The sequence below is a fragment of the Bos taurus genome, chromosome 10 (assembly GCF_002263795.3).
Source record: "Bos taurus isolate L1 Dominette 01449 registration number 42190680 breed Hereford chromosome 10, ARS-UCD2.0, whole genome shotgun sequence".
In the NCBI taxonomy this organism is placed as follows: Eukaryota; Metazoa; Chordata; class Mammalia; order Artiodactyla; family Bovidae; genus Bos; species Bos taurus.
The window spans coordinates 87,303,051-87,320,619 of NC_037337.1; the positions used below are offsets into that span (position 1 = coordinate 87,303,051).

A 17,569-nucleotide genomic window follows, 5' to 3' on the forward strand; every position below is an offset into this window, starting at 1 on the left:
ATTTGAGAAATAATAAATTACACATTCATGTCTCCTCTTGTCTTACCCACACCTGGTGGGCAGGACCTCCCCTGGTCCGAATGGAGGGCTCTGTAATGAAGGGTGACGGTTTCTCAGAGCTCCCTGTGAGGACTGGGCTCTGACCGTGCGCTGGGGAGAGCATTCCAGCTCCCAGAGTGCCCCCAGCATCTTCTCTGTCACCGTGGCTGGGAGAACGTAGCAGTCCTGGCAGCTGATTCTAAAAGGAGCAACGGTAGCATCTCGGTTTAGAGTGTGTCCCGTGTTTCAAATTGTCCTGGAGAGACAGCTCAGGGCTCTTTCTGAAACAGTGCTAACAGGTGTCTCCATGACATCGTCATAGCTTTTACGGAGAGGAGCCAGGCTTTCAGGGGCTAGACTGTCTGCACAGAAGAACCCACCAGACCTTTTAAATCATACTGTGAAAAGCCAGTCATTGCTTACATTTTCAAACAGATCGTTTGCACCTGATTTTAAACTACTCCATTATGATCAAGTCGCATCAGCTTTCACTTCCAGCCAGCACTGTATATAACGGCTGCTGAGGACCTTGGCTCCCCACCAGGACGATGATCGGGGAGCAGCATCTGCTACAGCCCCTGTGTTATGTGCTGTCCTGGTAGCATGGCACCTTTTCGAGTTGCTTCTGGATTGCTTTTCCTTTTCATTTCTGCTCATCTCCCCAGTGCAGGGTAAGCCCCACTTACCCCGTAAAGCTTCTGTCAGTCTCCTCGTCCCCAGCACTGCCCATCTGCTACGGTTCTGTGTAGCCTTCATGTCTGTCTTGCAAGCTTATGCGTGCTGCTCAGAGCACTGCCTGAATGATGCCCCAGGAGAGTGTGGCCCAGTAAAAACCACCCCTGCTGCTGCTGCTGCTAAGTCCCTTCAGTCGTGTCTGACTCTGTGCGACCCCATAGACAGCAGCCCACCAGGCTCCCCCATCCCTGGGATTCTCTAGGCAAGAACACTAGAGTGGGTTGCCATTTCCTTCTCCAATGCATGAAAGTGAGAAGTGAAAGTGAAGTCGCTCAGTCGTGTCCAACTCTTAGCGACCCCATGGACTGCAGCCTACCAGGCTCCTCCATCCATGGGATTTTCCAGGCAAGAGTACTGGAGTGGGGTGCCATTGCCTTCTCCAAAAAACCACCACAGGTGATGAGAAAACGGCAAAATTCAGTGGAACCGCCGCATGGCCGAGGGCTTCCTCCTCAGCTGCACCTTTGGACTCTGGATGAAGCATCTCCCTGGAAGGACGCCCCAGTTCCTCCATCCCTGATGCCTGCGTCCCCTCTCTAGTGTGGCCTTTGTAGTTTCAGATTAAGCCGGATGTCCACCACGTAGATTTCTCAAAGACCTGATACACCCTGAGTTCTGCGTCTTCCTGGCCTCACTGGACTGGGGTCTCATTTGAGAACAGGGATGACTTCTGCTTTCTCTAACTCACCTGGTGTGTGTAGGGCAGCACTCAGCTCTCCACAGAGGAGCAAAGTTGAATTCTGGGAAGGAGCCTTTATCACTGGATCATGTACGGATGTGAGGGTTGGACCATAAAGAAGGCTGAGCACCCAAAAATTGATGCTTTTGAACTGTGGTGCTGGAGAAGACTCTTGAGAGTCTCTTGGACAGCAAGGAGATCAAACCAGTCAATCTTAAACTCAGGGAAATCAACCCTGAATATTCACTGGAAGGACTGATGCTGAAGCTGAAGCTCTAGTACTTTGACCACCTGATGCAAAGAGCTGACTCACTGGAAGAGACCCTGATGCTGGGAAAGTTTGAGGGCAGGAGGAGAAGGGGACGACAGAGGATGAGATGGTTGGGTGGCATCACTGACTCAAAGGACATGAGTTTGAGCAAGCTTCAGGAGATAGTGAAGGATGGGGAAGCCTGGCGTGCTGTAGTCCATGGGGTCACAAAGAGTCAGACATGACTGAGTGACTAAACTGACTGCTGCTAAGTTGCTTCAGTCGTGTCCAACTCTGTGCGACCCCACAGTCGGAAGCCCACTAGGCTCTCCCGTCCCTGGGATTCTGCAGGCAAGAAGACAGGAGTGGGTTGCCATTTCCTCCTCCAATGCAGGAAAGTGAAAAGTGAAAGGGAAGTCCCTCAGTCGTGTCCGACTCTTAGCGACCCCATGTACTACAGCCTACCAGGCTCCTTCATCCATGGGATTTTCCAGGCAAGAGTACTGGAGTGGGGTGCCATTGCCTTCTTAGTAGAGGTTAATTACATTTGTCTCATGCAGATAGGGTATTTGTGGGTGGCCATAATAAGACTCATTAGGAAGATTTACAAAACAATGTTTTTTCTTACCCTTGGACTCAGGGTACTAAATCATGAGCTTAGGGATTCCCCATCAGAAAAGACAACCCCCCACTAAACACCCAAGCCCTACCTTGCAGAGAGCTGAGTTCTACCTACCCCCATCTCCCAGCCACTTCAGTGCTGTCTCCCAAGTGTAGCCAAGACTCCTGGTGGGGAGCAGGGAAGGCCGCTAAACCCTGCCCATTTGGTGTAGAGAAGGTCTTTGTAACTCTTAGTGATCTCGAGGAAAAGCAGCCTATGCAGTTTTTACAGCATTTTGTCAGCTCCTGAAGTCTTCAGTTATTAGTGCACAAGTCCCTTTGATTTGGGGACGAGGTATTAAGGTCTTCTGGCTGTGGAGGAGTGACTTGGATGGTGGTCTTTCTGTTTGGAAGCTGCAGGGTTAGCAGTTGCCACGGTTTCAGAATGGAAAGATGAGAGGAACCGTGTCTTTGTGTGACCTCTGGACGGAAAGGATTCTCACTCATCCTCCCAATGGCTGTGACTTTCTGAGGTTTGTAGTTGAAGAGGATAAAGCAGATCATTTTGGGTTTGGGAATCTTGTGAAAGTGAAAGTCACTCAGTTGTGTCCGACTCTTTGCGACCCCAAGGACTGTACAGTCCATGGAATTCTCCAGGCCACAGTACTGCAGTGGGTAGCCTTTCCCTTCTCTAGGGGATCTTCCTAAGCCAGAGATCGAACCCTGGTCTCCCGCATCGCAGGCAGATTCTTTACCAGCTGAGTCACCAGGGAAGCCCTGGGAATGTTAGGGAACTTTATGAACCATATGATGGATTAATCATCAAAATGACAGCTCAGGCCAGGCTCAGAGGAATCTTGCCCCCAGATGGTGTGGTGTATTTTATTACACGTGGTCTAACCTTTCCTATATTGACATTAGTGATGCTGCTGCTGCTGCTAACAGTAAAGATCCAGCACTTACTATGTGCCAGGCCCTGCTCTGAGCACTTACCATGTAGTCACTCGTTTAATCCCTCAACAGGTTAGTGGTTTCTCAAGTGAGTGCATCTTGACCTCATTTGATATCACTTATACCCCTTTTCCCTGCTGCCTAGTCTCTCACAATCCTTCCCCAGTCTGGTGTCTGCATCTCCTGCCCCCTTGTCACCCACACCCCATGGCAGAAAATGGAGGCGGGGCTGTGACACACAGGTTGAGGAACCTTGGCGAGGCAGCAGGATCCCTCTCTTCTTGCAGGCTCTCGGTGGAAAAGCGCCGAGGCAGCAGGATCCCTCTCTTCTTGCAGGCTCTCGGTGGAAAAGCGCCAGGTAGATCTGGGCCTCTTGACCCTGTGGGCACCATGGATTTCACATGGGTTCCTCCTGTCCTTCCAACACCCGGAAGCCCCAGGGGCAGGCAGGGCGCCTGGGGAAGTGAAGCAGGCCTAGGGTTAGGCACAGGCACACCTGCGGTCTGCACGCTGATGCGGTAAAGAGATCCCACTTCCAACCAAGAAGTATATGCTCATTCCCGTTTTTGTCAAAACACTGGACACAGCTTTCATTTTCCCACTTCCTGTTGTCATAGGAACCGGAGGGAATGCTGTACTGGAAGAGAAACAGCAGCATGATCGCCATCGTAATAGATGTCCACTGGCACTTGACGGGGCAGGAAGGAGCCAGGCAGGGTGGGTGGGGACTGTGGCAAACCGGAACGCACATGTCCAGTCACCAGAGGGCGGCTGCTGCTCAGCCCCAGAGCCACTAGAGCGTCCAGTTTTCCGAGAGAAGTCGGAAACTGATGTTTTGTGCGGAAATCTTGCAGTTTTTAAAATAGTAATTTAAATTTAGAAACAGACAAAAGCCACTGTATGGCCAGACCAAACTTGTGGTTCCTAGTTTGTGACCTCCAAATTCATTAATGCCCCTTGTCACAAGATGGTCCTACCCTTAGGGTAAAGGAGAGTGGGATGTTATCTGCAAAAGCATAGGGAAGAAAGCTGTGAGCCAGATTGGTTTAAAACCTCCTGGAGGCACCTGATACGGTTCAGTTCCAATCTCTTTAACCTTTGCAAGCACAATAAGAGCTGACCAAGACAAGGTTCCCGATCTCTGCTTATACACAACTTTGGCTTGTGTCCATTTGGCTTTATTCTGATTCTAGCTGGTCCTTACAGTTCCAGCACTTGGTGCGGTCCGAGCAGCCTAACCTCTGAGCTTCAATTCCAGATTTCTGGGACCAAGAACTGGATTGTTTCTGACTGGGTCTGACTAGTGCATTGCTAGTTCACTCAGCTGTGTCTTAGGAAGGAGGGGTGTTGGGATGAAAGGCTTCTCCTTGGGACAGGTGAGTGTGGGTGGCAGAGACACCAAAAAAGGATGTGTGGACTGGGAATTGACGGTGGGATCTCTTCCTTCATCTTCTGTGGGTGCCCTGCTGAGAACCTAAGCACTAGTTCACTTTCTACTCCCACATTTTTGTCATTTCTGAGAGTACAAAGCGCCATTACCCAAGATTGTTTTCTCTAAAGTACTGCCTAGGTTTCTCGGGAGTTATGTCTTTTGGATGTAGGCTTTCCAAGTCTTGGCTTCTCCTCCATCAGGCCTTTCCAGCAGGTTCTTCCTCTCCCGACAGAAAGGCCCAGTCTCCCGATGGCGCTCATCCTTGGCAGGCTATGGGAGAACCAGGAAAGGGAGTGCATCTTGGTGTAAAATAAAAACATCAGAAGTTAAATGTATTTCAGCACATTGAAGGAATGTTTTCTTAAAAAGCTGCAAGTTAGTTGCAATGGTGAATGGGATTGTTTCCTTAATTTCTCTTTCTGTTTTCTCATTGTTAATGTATAGGAATGCTAGGGATTCCTATGTATGAATTTTGTATCCTGCAACTTAACTATATTCATTGATTAGCTCTAGTAATTTTCCGGTGATGTCCTTGGGGTTTTCTGTCTAGAGCATCATGTCATCTGCAAACAGTTTTACTTCTTTTCCAATCTGGATTCCTTTTATTTCTTTTTCTTCTCTGATTTCTGTGGCTAGGACTTCCAAAACTATGTTGAATAGTAGTGGTGAGAGTGGGCACCCTTGTCTTGTTTCTGATTTTAGAGGAATAGCTTTCAATTTTTGCCATTGAGGATAATGTTTGCTGTGGGTTTGTTGTATATAGCTTTTATTATGTTGAGGTATGTTCCTTCTATGCCTGCTTTCTGGAGAGTTTTTATCATAAATGGGTGTTGAATTTTGTCAAAGGCTTTCTCTGTATCTATTGAGATAATCATATGGATTTTATCTTTCAATTTGTTAATATGTTGTATCAGATTGATTGATTCGCACATATTGAAAAATCCTTGGATCCCTGGGATAAAGCCCACTTGGTCATGATGTATGATCTTTTTAATATATTGTGGATTCTGTTTGCTAGAATTTTGTTGAGGATTTCTGCATCTATGTTCATCAGTGATATGGCCTGTAGTTTTCTTTTTTTGTGGCATCTTTGTCTGGTTTTGGGATTAGGGTGATGGTGGCCTCGTGGAATGAGTTTGGGAGTTTACCTTCCTCTGCAGTTTTCTGGAAGAGTTTGAGTTGGATAGGTGTTAGCTCTTGTCTAACTTTTTGGTAGAATTCAGCTGTGAAGCCCTCTGGTCCTGGGCCTTTGTTTGTTGGAAGATTTTTGATTACAGCTTCAATTTCCATGCTTGTGATGGATCTGTTAAGATTTTCTATTTCTTCCTGGTTCAGTTTTGAAAGGTTATCCTTTTCTAAGAATTTGTCCATTTCTTCCAAGTTGTCCATTTTATTGGCATATAGTTGCTCATAGTAGTCTCTTATGAGCTTTTGTATTTCTGTGATGTCTGTTGTGATTTCTCCATTTTCATTTCTAATTTTATTGATTTGATTCTTCTCTCTTTTTTTCTAGATGAGTCTGGCTAATGGTTTGTCTATTTTATTTATTTTCTCAAAGAACCAGCTTTTAGTTTTGTTGATTTTTGCTATAGTCTCCTTCAATGAAAAGAATAAAATACTTAGGAATCGATTTACCTAAAGAAACAAAAGGCCTATATATAAAAAACTATAAAATACTGATGAAAGAAATCAAAGATGACACAATTAGATGGAGAAATATACCATGTTCTTGGATTGGAAGAATCAATATAATGAAAATGAGTATACCACCCAAAGCAATCTATAGATTCAATGCAATCCCTATCAAGCTACCAATGGTATTTTTCACAGAACTAGAACAAATAATTTCACAATTTATATGGAAACACATAAAATCTTGACTATCCAAAGCAATCTTGAGAAAAAAGAATGGAACTGGAGGAATCAACCTGCCTGACTTTGGACTATACTACAAAGCTACAGTCATCAAGACAGTATACAGCACAAAGACAGAAATACAGATCAATGGAACAAAATATAAAGCCCAGAGATAAATCCACACACCTATGGATACCTTATCTTTGACAAAGGAGGCAAAAATATACAATGGAGAAAAGACCATCTCTTTAACAAGTGTTACTGGGAAAACTGGCCAACCACCTGTAAAAGAATGAAACTAGAACACTTTCTAATACCATACATAAAAAGAAACTCAAAATGGATTAAAGATCTAAATGTAAGACCAGAAACTATAAAACTCTTAGAGGAAAATATAGGCAGAACACTCTCTGACATAAATCATAGCAAGATCCTCTATGACCCACCTCCCAGAGTAATGGAAGTAAAAACAAAAATAAACAAATGGGACCTAATTAAACTTAAAAGCTTTTGCACAATGAAAGAAACTCTAAGGAAGGTGAAAAGGCAGCCATCAGAATGGGAGATAATAATAGCAAATGAAACTGACAAAGAATTAATCTCCAAAAATATGCAAGCAGCTCATGCAGCTCAATACCAGGAAAATAAATGATCCAATCAAAAATGGGCCAAAGAACTGAACAGACATTTCTCCAAAGACATACAGATGGTTAACAAACACATGAAAAGATGCTCAATGTCACTCATTGTCAGAGAAATGCAAATCAAAACCACAGTGAGGTACCATCTCATGCCAGTTAGAATGGCTGCCATCAAAAAGTCTACAAACAGTAAATGCTGGAGATGGTGTGGAGAAAAGGGAACCCTCTTACACTGGTGGTGGGAATGCACACTAGTACATCCACTATGGAGAACAGTGTAGAGATTCCTTAAAAAACTGGAAACAGAACTGCCATACGACCCAGCAATCCCACTGCTGGGCATACATACCAAGGAAAGCAGAATTGAAAGAGACACGTGTACCCCAATGTTCATTGCAGCACTGTTTACAATAGCTAGAGCATGAAAGCAAACCAGATGTCCATTAGCAGATGAGTGGATAAGAAAGCTGTGGTACATATACACAATGGAATATTAGTCAGCTATAAAAAAGAATGCATTTGAGTCCATTCTAATGAGGTACAGAGTGAAGTAAGTCAGAAAGAGAAACACCAATACAGTATATTAATGCATATATATGGAATTTAGAAAGACGGTAATGACAACCGTATATGCAAGACAGCAAAAGAGACACAGATGTAAAGAACAGACTTTTGGACCATGTGGGAGAAGGTGAGGGTGGGACAATATGAGAGAATAGCACTGAAACATGTATTTTACCATAATAAAATAGATGACCAGTGCAAGTTCAGTACACAAAGCAGGGCACAAAATACACGAAGCAGGGCACTCAAAGCTGGTGCTCTGGGACAACCCAGAGTGGTGGGGTGGGGAGGGAGGTGGGATGGGGGTTCAGGATGGGGGAGGACACATGTACACCCGTGGCTGATTCATGTCGAAGTATGGCAAAAACCACCACAATATTGTATACTAATTAGCCTCCAATTAAAATAAATAAATGAAAATTTTTTCCAAGCTGCAAGTTAGATTTTAAGCAACAAATTGAAAGGATATTGCAGTGATTTTAGCACCAGAGACTGCAGACTACATACTTCCCGCAAAATTTGGCCCACTTCTTGTTTCTGGAGAAGGAAATGGCAATCCACTCCAGTGTTCTTGCTGGGAAAATCCCATGGACAGGGGAGCCTAGCAGGCTACAGTCCATGGAGTCTCCAAAGGGTCGGACACAGAGCCTTTGCAACCCACAAAATCAAAAATATTTCCCACCTAGCCCTTTTAGAAAAAGTTTGTCAATCACCATTTTAGTCCACTTATCTAAAAATCTCCTCAGACTGAGAACAGCAGTTATGATTATGTGAGGTTCTTAGAAAACAGAAAATTGGTAACTCAGCAGTCCTAGATGAGTCCTGGGTCATTCAAAATAGGAAAGGCTTTTGCTCTTTTGTCCAGTGTATTTCAGTAGATTGGTCAATTCCCACCTTGGTATTTTTAGTTGAAATAATTAGACAAGAATTCCTGGACTTGGGTTTCTGAATGTATCTATTGCAAGTGAATGCTTCTTGCCCAAATAACTTAAGTAGATTTTTAACCCACCGATTGAGTTTTATATCTTTGAAGCAAGCCTGTCTCATACTTTTCTGTTTGTAAAAGTGGTATAAGTTGACTGGTAAAAAAAAAAAAGAATTAGAAAATGTACACATAAGAAAAAAGAAAAATTGCCTTAATTCTATCACTGGATTTCCTCTCAATCATGTATGGTATTATGTATATGATTTTCTTTCACAAAGTCAGAAGCATGTACCTACTGTTTTGCAATATGTTTCAAAAAGTTAACATTTATATCATAATGTAACATTATATAACATTTATATCATTAACTCATATCATTATTCTTTTTAACAGTTTCTCATTATTGTATAGTATTTTCACGTGTGTATTTCGTGATTTACTTAATTCCTTGTTGATGTCCATTTTGATTGTTTCTGAGGGCTTCCCTGGTGGCTCAGACGGTAAAGAATCTGTCCACAATGCAGGAGACCTGGGTTCAATCCCTGGTCGGAAAGATCCCTTGGAGAAGGAAATAGCAACCCACTCCAATATTCTTGCCTGGAGAATCCCATGGGCAGAGGAACCTGGTGGGCTGCAGTCCATGGGGTCACAAAGAGTCAGAATGACTGAGCGACTAACCCCCTTGATTGTTTCCAGTTATTCCCTATATTTAAAAATGACATTACATTTCTCACTGATTATTTCCTTGCGATAAATTCCTGGGGTTAGAATTGTTGGCTCAGAAAGTGCGAGCATTTCTAGGGCTTTCAGTTGACAGTGCCAGACTGCCCTCCTGGTATGAAAGGTCTGAAAGCACGCAGGTTTCATAGTATTGTGTTTTGATTCAGAAGCTTTTGGTAGGTTGAAGGAGGGTTTAGGTGACCTTAACCTCAGCCCCGGTTTGCTGGAACGGTGATGCTGAGTGACTGTTTTGTGGCTTCTGTCCCTTGCAGGTTCCCCCTCCCAAGCCACCCCGCCGGCAAGGACGCTGGGCAGAGGCCTCCGTGAAGGTTTCCAAGTGAGTGCCAGCATCTCAGGGTTGGGGTGGAACGGGGAATGCTGTGCTTCTGTGTCGTTCTTCTGTTTTCTTATAACAGCTCTGTTGAGATGTAATTCCTATACCTGACAGTTCACCCATTGGAAATGTACAGTTGAGTCGTTCTTAGTGTATTCAGAGTTGTACTGTCATCACCACAATCACTTTTAGACCATATTTATCACCACCTCTTCCTACCCCATACCCATTAGCAATCACTGCCCTTTTCCCCGCAAGCTCCCCTGCCCTAGACAACTACCAACCTGTTTTCTGACTCTGATTTGCCGTTTTTGGGCATTTCTTGTAAATGGAATCACGTGCCATAAGTCCACTGCATGCAGGCGAGTTCCATTCTGAGAGCTTGTTCAGAAGTCCAACAGAGTTAGCCTAGGTACGCGGCTAACACACTCAGCTGCATAGTACTGTACTGTAACAGGTTTATAACACTTCTTACACAAACAATACATACATAAAAAAACAAACAAAAAATAAAACATGTTTAATCTTATAATGTAGTACCTTGAAAAGCACAGTAGTGCAGTTCAGCAGCTGGCACACAGGGACTGGCACACACGTCTGCATCTTTGAAAGTCTGCAACTTGAAGGTTTTATGTTGGGGACTTACTGTATTATGTGGTCTTTTATGAGTGGCTTCTTCCACTTGGCGTAATGTTTTAAAAGTTCGTCCATATTTTGACATTCGGTGTTCTTCTTTAAGTTACTTTTCTAAACAGATTGGAATTGCCTGTTAGTTACTGCTGGATTACAAATCATTTTGGCCTTCAGTTCCCTTGTACTAAGTCTTAGATGAATGGTCAACCAATACACATATATATGTATATATATTTGCTGCACTTGGCCAACAATATAGTTTAACTAAAGATAAACTCAGGAGAGGAATTTCCTTTTCTCAAAGAATAGGTATTACTTTTGTTCTGAATTTCTTTCAGCAATTGTTGCCTTGAAAATAGCATTATCAAAAATATTTTTTCCAGTGTTCCCCTCTTCCTCCTCTGTTCCTCTCCCCACCTCTAAATATAGACACACACCACACATATGCTTTCTTCTCTCCTGAAGCATTTGAAAACAAGATGCAATCATCATGATATTTGATCTCTGAATACTCTAGCATGAATCTCTAAAGACTGACATTCTCCAAATAACCACCGTATAATTGTCACATCTAAGAAATTTCATAATGATTTAATAATATTTAAAATATAGTCTGAATTTCCCCAGTTGTCTCCACAATGTCCTTTATAGTTCCAGGAGCCAATCAGAGTTCATATATTGTGTTGGTAGTTCTATCTCTTTTTAGAATCTTTTACACTTTAAAATATTTCCAGCTCCCCTTCCCCATTACCATAACTTCACCCAATGTATTGACTTTTTTGAGGAATCCAGGTCAGTTGTAGAATGTCTCACATTCTGGATTTTGCTGATTGATTCCTCATGATTAGATTCAAATTAAGGGTTTTTGGCAAGAACAAATGATACTGTATACTTTTTATTGTCTCCAAATGATATAGAAAAATATACTCAGAGATATCCTACTCCCATCTTTATTCTTTTCACCTCATTTCTATTCATCTCCTATGGGTAACTTTTTTATTAGTTTCTGGTTTACCCTTCCTATACTTCTTTTTGCAAAATAAATAAGTGTATGTATAAATTTTTAATGTATCCTTATTTGTTTATATATACTAAGACTTAGCAAACTGTGGCCCACAGGCCAGTCCTCTGCTTTTTATGCAGTTTTTAAAGGTTCCATTGTAATCATTATAGAATATTGGCTATCTGCCCCTGTGTTGTGTGATACATCCTTGAACCTTACACCCACCAGTTTGACCTCCCACTCCCCTTCGCTGTGTTGCCCTTCCTCACCACCATTCCCCACTGGGAACCACTGGTTTGTTCCCTGTGAGTCTGCTGCTTTTTTGATATATTCACTAATTTGTTGTATTTTTTTAGAATCCACAGATAAGTGAAATCACACAGTATTTGTCTTTCTCTGCCTGACTTCTTTCACTTAGTATAATGCCCTACAAGTCCATCTCTGTCACTACAAATGACAAAATTTTGCTCTTTTTGTGACTGAGTAGTATTCCATTCTGTGTGTGTGTGTGTGTGTGTGTGTGTGTGTACACCATTTTTCTTAATCCAGTCACTTTGTTGATGGACATTTAGGTTGCTTCCATATTTTGGCAATTGTAAATAATGCTGCTTTGAACATGCTTTGGGGTGCATGTATCTTTTCAAATTGGTGTTTTTGCTTTTTGAGTGTATACCCAGGAGTGTAGTCGCTGGGTCATATGGTAGTTCCATTTTTAGTTTTTTTTTAGAAACCTTCAGTTTCCCACAGCGCCTGCACCGATTTATATTCCCACCAGCAGTGTGTAGGGTTTCCTTTTCTCCACATCCTTACGAACATTTATTGTTTGTGTGCCTTTTTTTTGATGATAGCCATTCTGACAGGTATGACAGGTATCTCATTGTGGTTTTGATTTGCATTTCCCTGATGGTTAGTGATATCTAGCATCTTTTGATGTGCCTGTTGGCCATCTGCATTTTCTCTTTGAAAAAAGTGTCTGTTCAGTTCTTCCACCCATTTTTTAATTGAGTTGTTTGGTGTTTTTTTTTTTTTAATATGAATCTTATGAGCTGTTTATATGTGTTGTATATTAACTGCTTATTGGTCCTGTCATTTACAAATATTTCCTCCTATTCAGTTTGTTGTCTTTTCATTTTGTTTATGGTCTCCTTTTCTGTGCAAGAACTTTTAAGTTTAATTAGGTCCCATTTTGTTTATTTTTGCTTTTATTTCCTTTGCTTTAGGAGATCCAAAAAAAAAGCATTGCTGCAATTTTGTGTCAGAGTGTTCTGCCTATGTTTTCCTCAGTGAGTTTTATAGTATCCGGTCTTACATTCCTGCCTTTAATCCATTTTGACTTTATTTTTGTATATGGTATTAGAGAATGTTGTAATTTCATTCTTTCACATGTAGCTATCGAGTTTTCCCATCACCCCTTGTTGAAGAAATCGGCTTTTCTCCATTGTATATTCGTGCATCCCTCGCCAAAGGTCAGTTGACCATAAGTGCACAGCCACCTGTTTTTATAGATCATGCTTTCCTGGAACATGACCATGTTATAAACCTACATTTTATTTATTTGTTTTTAATTGAAGTATAGTTGATTTACAGTGTTGTGTTAATTACTGCTGTACAGCAAAGCGCCTCAGTTTTACATAGATACACACTTCTTTCTCATGCTCTTTTTCATTATAATTTATCCCAGGATATTGAATATAGTTCCCTGTGCTGTGCAGTAGGACCTTGTTGTGTATCCATTGTGTGTACCCGTCTGATAATCCCAAACTCCCACTGCGCCCCTCTCCCACCCCCTGCCCCTTGACAACTACCATTTTAGTTTTTATGTCCCTGATTCTCTTTCCACTTCATAGATGGGTTCATTTGAGTCATATTTTAGATTCTGCATGTAAGTGATACCACATGATACTTGTCTTTCTTTTTCTAACTTCACTTCGTACGATCATCTCCAGTTACAGCCGTGTTGCTACAAATGGCGTTATTTCATTCTTTTTGTGGCTGAGTAATTTTCCATCGTATGTAAGTGCCACATCTTCTTTATCCACTCCTCTGTTGATGGACAGAGGTTGTTTCCCTGTCTTGGCTATTGTGAATAGCGCTGCGATGCATCTTTCTGAAGTACAGTTTTGTCTGTGAATCTGCCCAGGGGTAGGATTGCCGGATCACGTGGCCATTCTGTTTTTGGTTTTCTGAGGCGCCTCCATACTGTATTCTGCATTCCCATCAACAGTGTCAAAGAGCTCCCTATCCCCACAGCCTTTCCAGCACTTACTGTGTGTAGACTTTTTAATGATGGCCATTCTCACCATCTGGCATAAGGCGGTACCTCCTTGTAGTTTTGATTTGCTTTTCTCTAATAATTAGTGATGTTGAGCATCTTTTCATGTGCCTACTGGCCATCTGTTTGTCTTCTTTGGAGAAATGTCTATTTAGGTCTTCCGCCCACTTTTTTGATTGGGTTGTTTGTTTTTTTGTTGTTGAGTTATATGAGCTGTTTGTGTATTTTGGAAATTAAGCCCATGTCGGTCACATTGTTTGCAAATACCTTCTTCCATTTGTGGGCTGTCTTTTCATTTTGGTTATAGTTTCCTTTGCTGTGCAAAAGCTTGTAAGTTTGATTAAGTCCCATTTGTTGTTGTTGTTGTTGTTTTCAATTGCATTGGGAGACTGACATAAGAGAACATTGGTATGTAAATCTACATTTTAAAAATTAGATCTCTCATCCATGTGAAATTAATTCTGGTGTATGATATGAGGTGTGGATCCAGTTTTATTTCTTTTTCCTAAGTGACATTTGTCCCATCATTTATTTGAACATTCATCCTTCCCCACCTTCTCCATAGCCAACTTCTGTTCATGTGCCTGGGTCTGTTTCTGGACTCATGATTCTGTTCCAGTGGTCTTTCTGTTCATGTATCATTAAGTACCACACTGCTCCTTGCCGAACATAACACTCATTTTTCATGTTGCTGCTACTGCTGAGTCGCTTTAGTCGTGTCCGACTCTGTGCGACCCCATAGACAGCAGCCCACCAGACTCCCCCGTCCCTGGGATTCCCCAGGCAAAAACACTGGAGTGGGTTGCCATTTCCTTCTCCAACGCATGAAAGTGTAAAGTGAAAATGAAGTCACTCAGTCGTGTCTGACTCCTAGCGACCCCATGGACTGCAGCCCACCAGGCTCCTCTGTCCATGGGATTCACCAGGCAAGAGTTCTGGAGTGAGGTGCCATTGCCTTCTCCGTTTTTCATGTTAACCAAGTACAAGAAGTGGAGTGAGAAGTTCTAGTGAAAAGCTACTAAGTTATTAGGGGATTCTTGTGTTTGTATTATCTGGAATTTGTTTTGAAATATGGAAATGAGACAAATCGTATATCTGCTTCTTAGAAGGGGGAAAAAAAAAGGGAATCTCATATTAAGTCCTCCATGAATATATTAAAGATTTTTCCAGATCAGATCAGCTTCTCCTGGGAGGGAGGCACTTTTCCATTTCCCGTGTTACTTTTCAAAGGATTTCCTTGTTCAGCTTCCTTGGTCCATGACCCAGTCCTGACCACTCAATGGCAGTGTGCCCAGGGCTTATCCACCAGCCTCCTCTTCTCTGTCAGCGCTCACTCTTGGCATAATCTCCGTTCAGTCCTGGGTGTTCTCCCATCACCTGCACACTGTTGACCCTTGCACAGAGTTTGTATCTCTATCCCAATCCTTCCACTAGCATCTAGCCATCCACACCTCCTTTCTACTTGAATGTGCAACTCAATCCTAACGTATCCAAATTTGTCTTCTTAATTTCTGCCCCTTCCGCCCCTTCCACCCTGTCCCCTAGTCTGCACCTCCCCAAGCCTCCTCAGGTCTCCGTAAATGGACTCCACCTTCCCTTTCACTCAGACTCTGAACTTTGGGATCACGCTGGACCCTTCCGTCTCCACTCAGGTTCAGTCCATCAGCAAACCATGTTCATTCTAAACTTCAAGCACACCTGTCGTCTGCACTGCCAGCATCATTCCTGGCGCTGACTCGAGCCAGGCCCTCCTCCCTGCCTCCCTCTGCCTCCTTCAGTCTCAACTGCAGGAGCCAGAATGACCTCTTTACAGCATAGGTGAGGTCATTTCACTTTTAACAGCTCAGAACCCCCCAGAGGCATCTCCCCGCAAAAGTATACCACACAGTCTTTCCCATGGCTTCCCAGGCTCCACGTGACCTCACTGTCTGTAGCACCCTTCATCACTGTTCCCCACCTCCTGCTGGGAGAGTCACCGCCTGACATACGTCCATATACATGTGTATGGTGTGTGTGTGTGTTAGTTACTCAGTCGCGTGTTGCTCAGACTCTTTGCAACCTCATGGACTGTAGCCTGCCAGGTTCTTCTGTCCATGAAATTCTCCAGGCAAAAATGGAGTGCATAGCCATTCCCCTCTCCAGGGTATCTTCCCAACCCAGGGATAGAATCCAGATCTCCTGCCTTGCAGCAGATTCATTACCATCTGAGCCACCAGGGAAGCCCGCACATGTGCATACACATATACACATATTGTCTTTTTCTCTCTACTGTCTTATTAGCTCTGTGGGAGGAGACATACACTTGTTCACATGCCCCCAGGTCCCTCAAACAGTGCCAGTCCACAATAAGCTCTCAGTGACTATTTATTGAACACATGAATGATGAGATCAGTAGTTCTGAGGGGTCACTTACTGTGTCAGTGTGGGACCTGAACTCGAGGCTGGCAGCTCTACTGGGGAGGTGATGCTCTGTATGAAGAGCCTGAACCAAGGCAGTGGTATGAGCGTGGACAGAAAGGAGATTTGGAGACATTTTGGAGAAAGAGTTAACAGACGTGCCATTGGTTGGGTACAGGGCAGAGGGCAGAGTTTAAGGTCATTGCAAGGTGCCTGATCTCGCTGCCTGGTTGGGTAGTGGTGTCATCAGATGAGGAAGGCAGAAAGAGAGACTTGACTTGGGAGCCGGTGGCAGCGAATATAGATCATTTCCTCAGTGTAGGAGTCTAGGGGAGAGGTTGAAAAGCAGTTGCAATTTGAGCCATCTGTACAAATAGAAGACAAGGACAGAGCCTTGGATTTGGCTGTTTGGAGATTACTAGGGGCCTTTGAGAAAGTGATTATAGTGATTTGTGTTGGGGCCAGAGTCAGTTACAGCATGTGGAAGAGGAAGGTGGAAGTGAGGGGGTTGGGAACAGTGGTACAGGCTACTCTGAGAAGGTGCGGACACAGGTGGGACAGTATTTGGAAGGAGGAATCTGTGTTGAGCCTCATGTGTGTAATACCTGGCAAAGAGTGATTACAGTTGAAAGGGAGGTGGTGTAAAGAAGTAGGATCCTGAGGGATGGGATAAAACCTTCCAAGAAAGGCTAACTAACCTTGGACAGGAAGAGGCAGGGACATTTTTTTCCTTCAGGACAAGAGGGGGTTTGGAAAGGCCTGTAAGTTATCAAGAAAGGCTGAGGGAAGTAGGGAATTGGGGGCTACTTCATTTTTAACTGACCTCTTTTTTTCCCCTTCTTATTTTCAAAGTGGGAGGGCAAACTTGAGTGTTAAACTTGTTCAAGCAAAGGAGAGCTGGCATCTGGAGCCTAGTAGAACAGATTGGAAGCAGAAAGAGGAAAGGGGATCAGCTAGCCATAAGAGAGGCAGTTGCTGGGCTGCATTGAGGGCCTGCCCCATGAAGCTGGAAACATGAACTCCTGCTATTTGCAGGCGCCTCAGGGAGTCCAGAGAGTTAGTAGGCTTTCTGCCCCGCAAGAACTTGGGTCCAGTTGAGGAGATGAGGCATTTTCATGTGCAAAAATCAGGATCACCTAGAGCACATCATAAGTGAGAAACTAATGGAGTGGCCCAACCTCTATGATGTGACGTCAGAGGAGAGTAATCATGGTGGTCAAGGAATCCCTTGAAGAGGAGCTGGGGGTCAAGCTGGGGGAATTCTGGTGGGCAAAGAGGATCATGGGAAAGGATTAGTGTAGGTGTAAGTCTTGGGGGTGGGAGCAGTTACCATATTGTCAGTCTGGTTAGAACAGAGAAGTCACACTAAAAATAGTGTGCCCTTAAATTCTTTGGGGATGTGCTAGTCACTTGTCTCAGTCAGTTCAGGCTTCTACAACAGTCTCATAATCAGGGTGGTTTAAACAGCAAACATTGGTTTCTCACAGTGCTGGAGGTTAGAATTTTGAGATCTGGATGCTAGCATGGCTGGGTTCAC

General features: G+C 43.4%; 1 protein-coding gene across 1 annotated transcript in view; it reads left to right on the forward strand.

The window, feature by feature from the left end:
- The window catches only part of IFT43 (intraflagellar transport 43), a 103,798-nt gene that overhangs the window by 35,069 nt on the left and 51,160 nt on the right, over positions 1–17,569 (forward strand). The window contains 1 exon segment of the mRNA NM_001040521.2: positions 9,666–9,730. Coding sequence (NP_001035611.1) covers positions 9,666–9,730 — 65 coding nt within the window.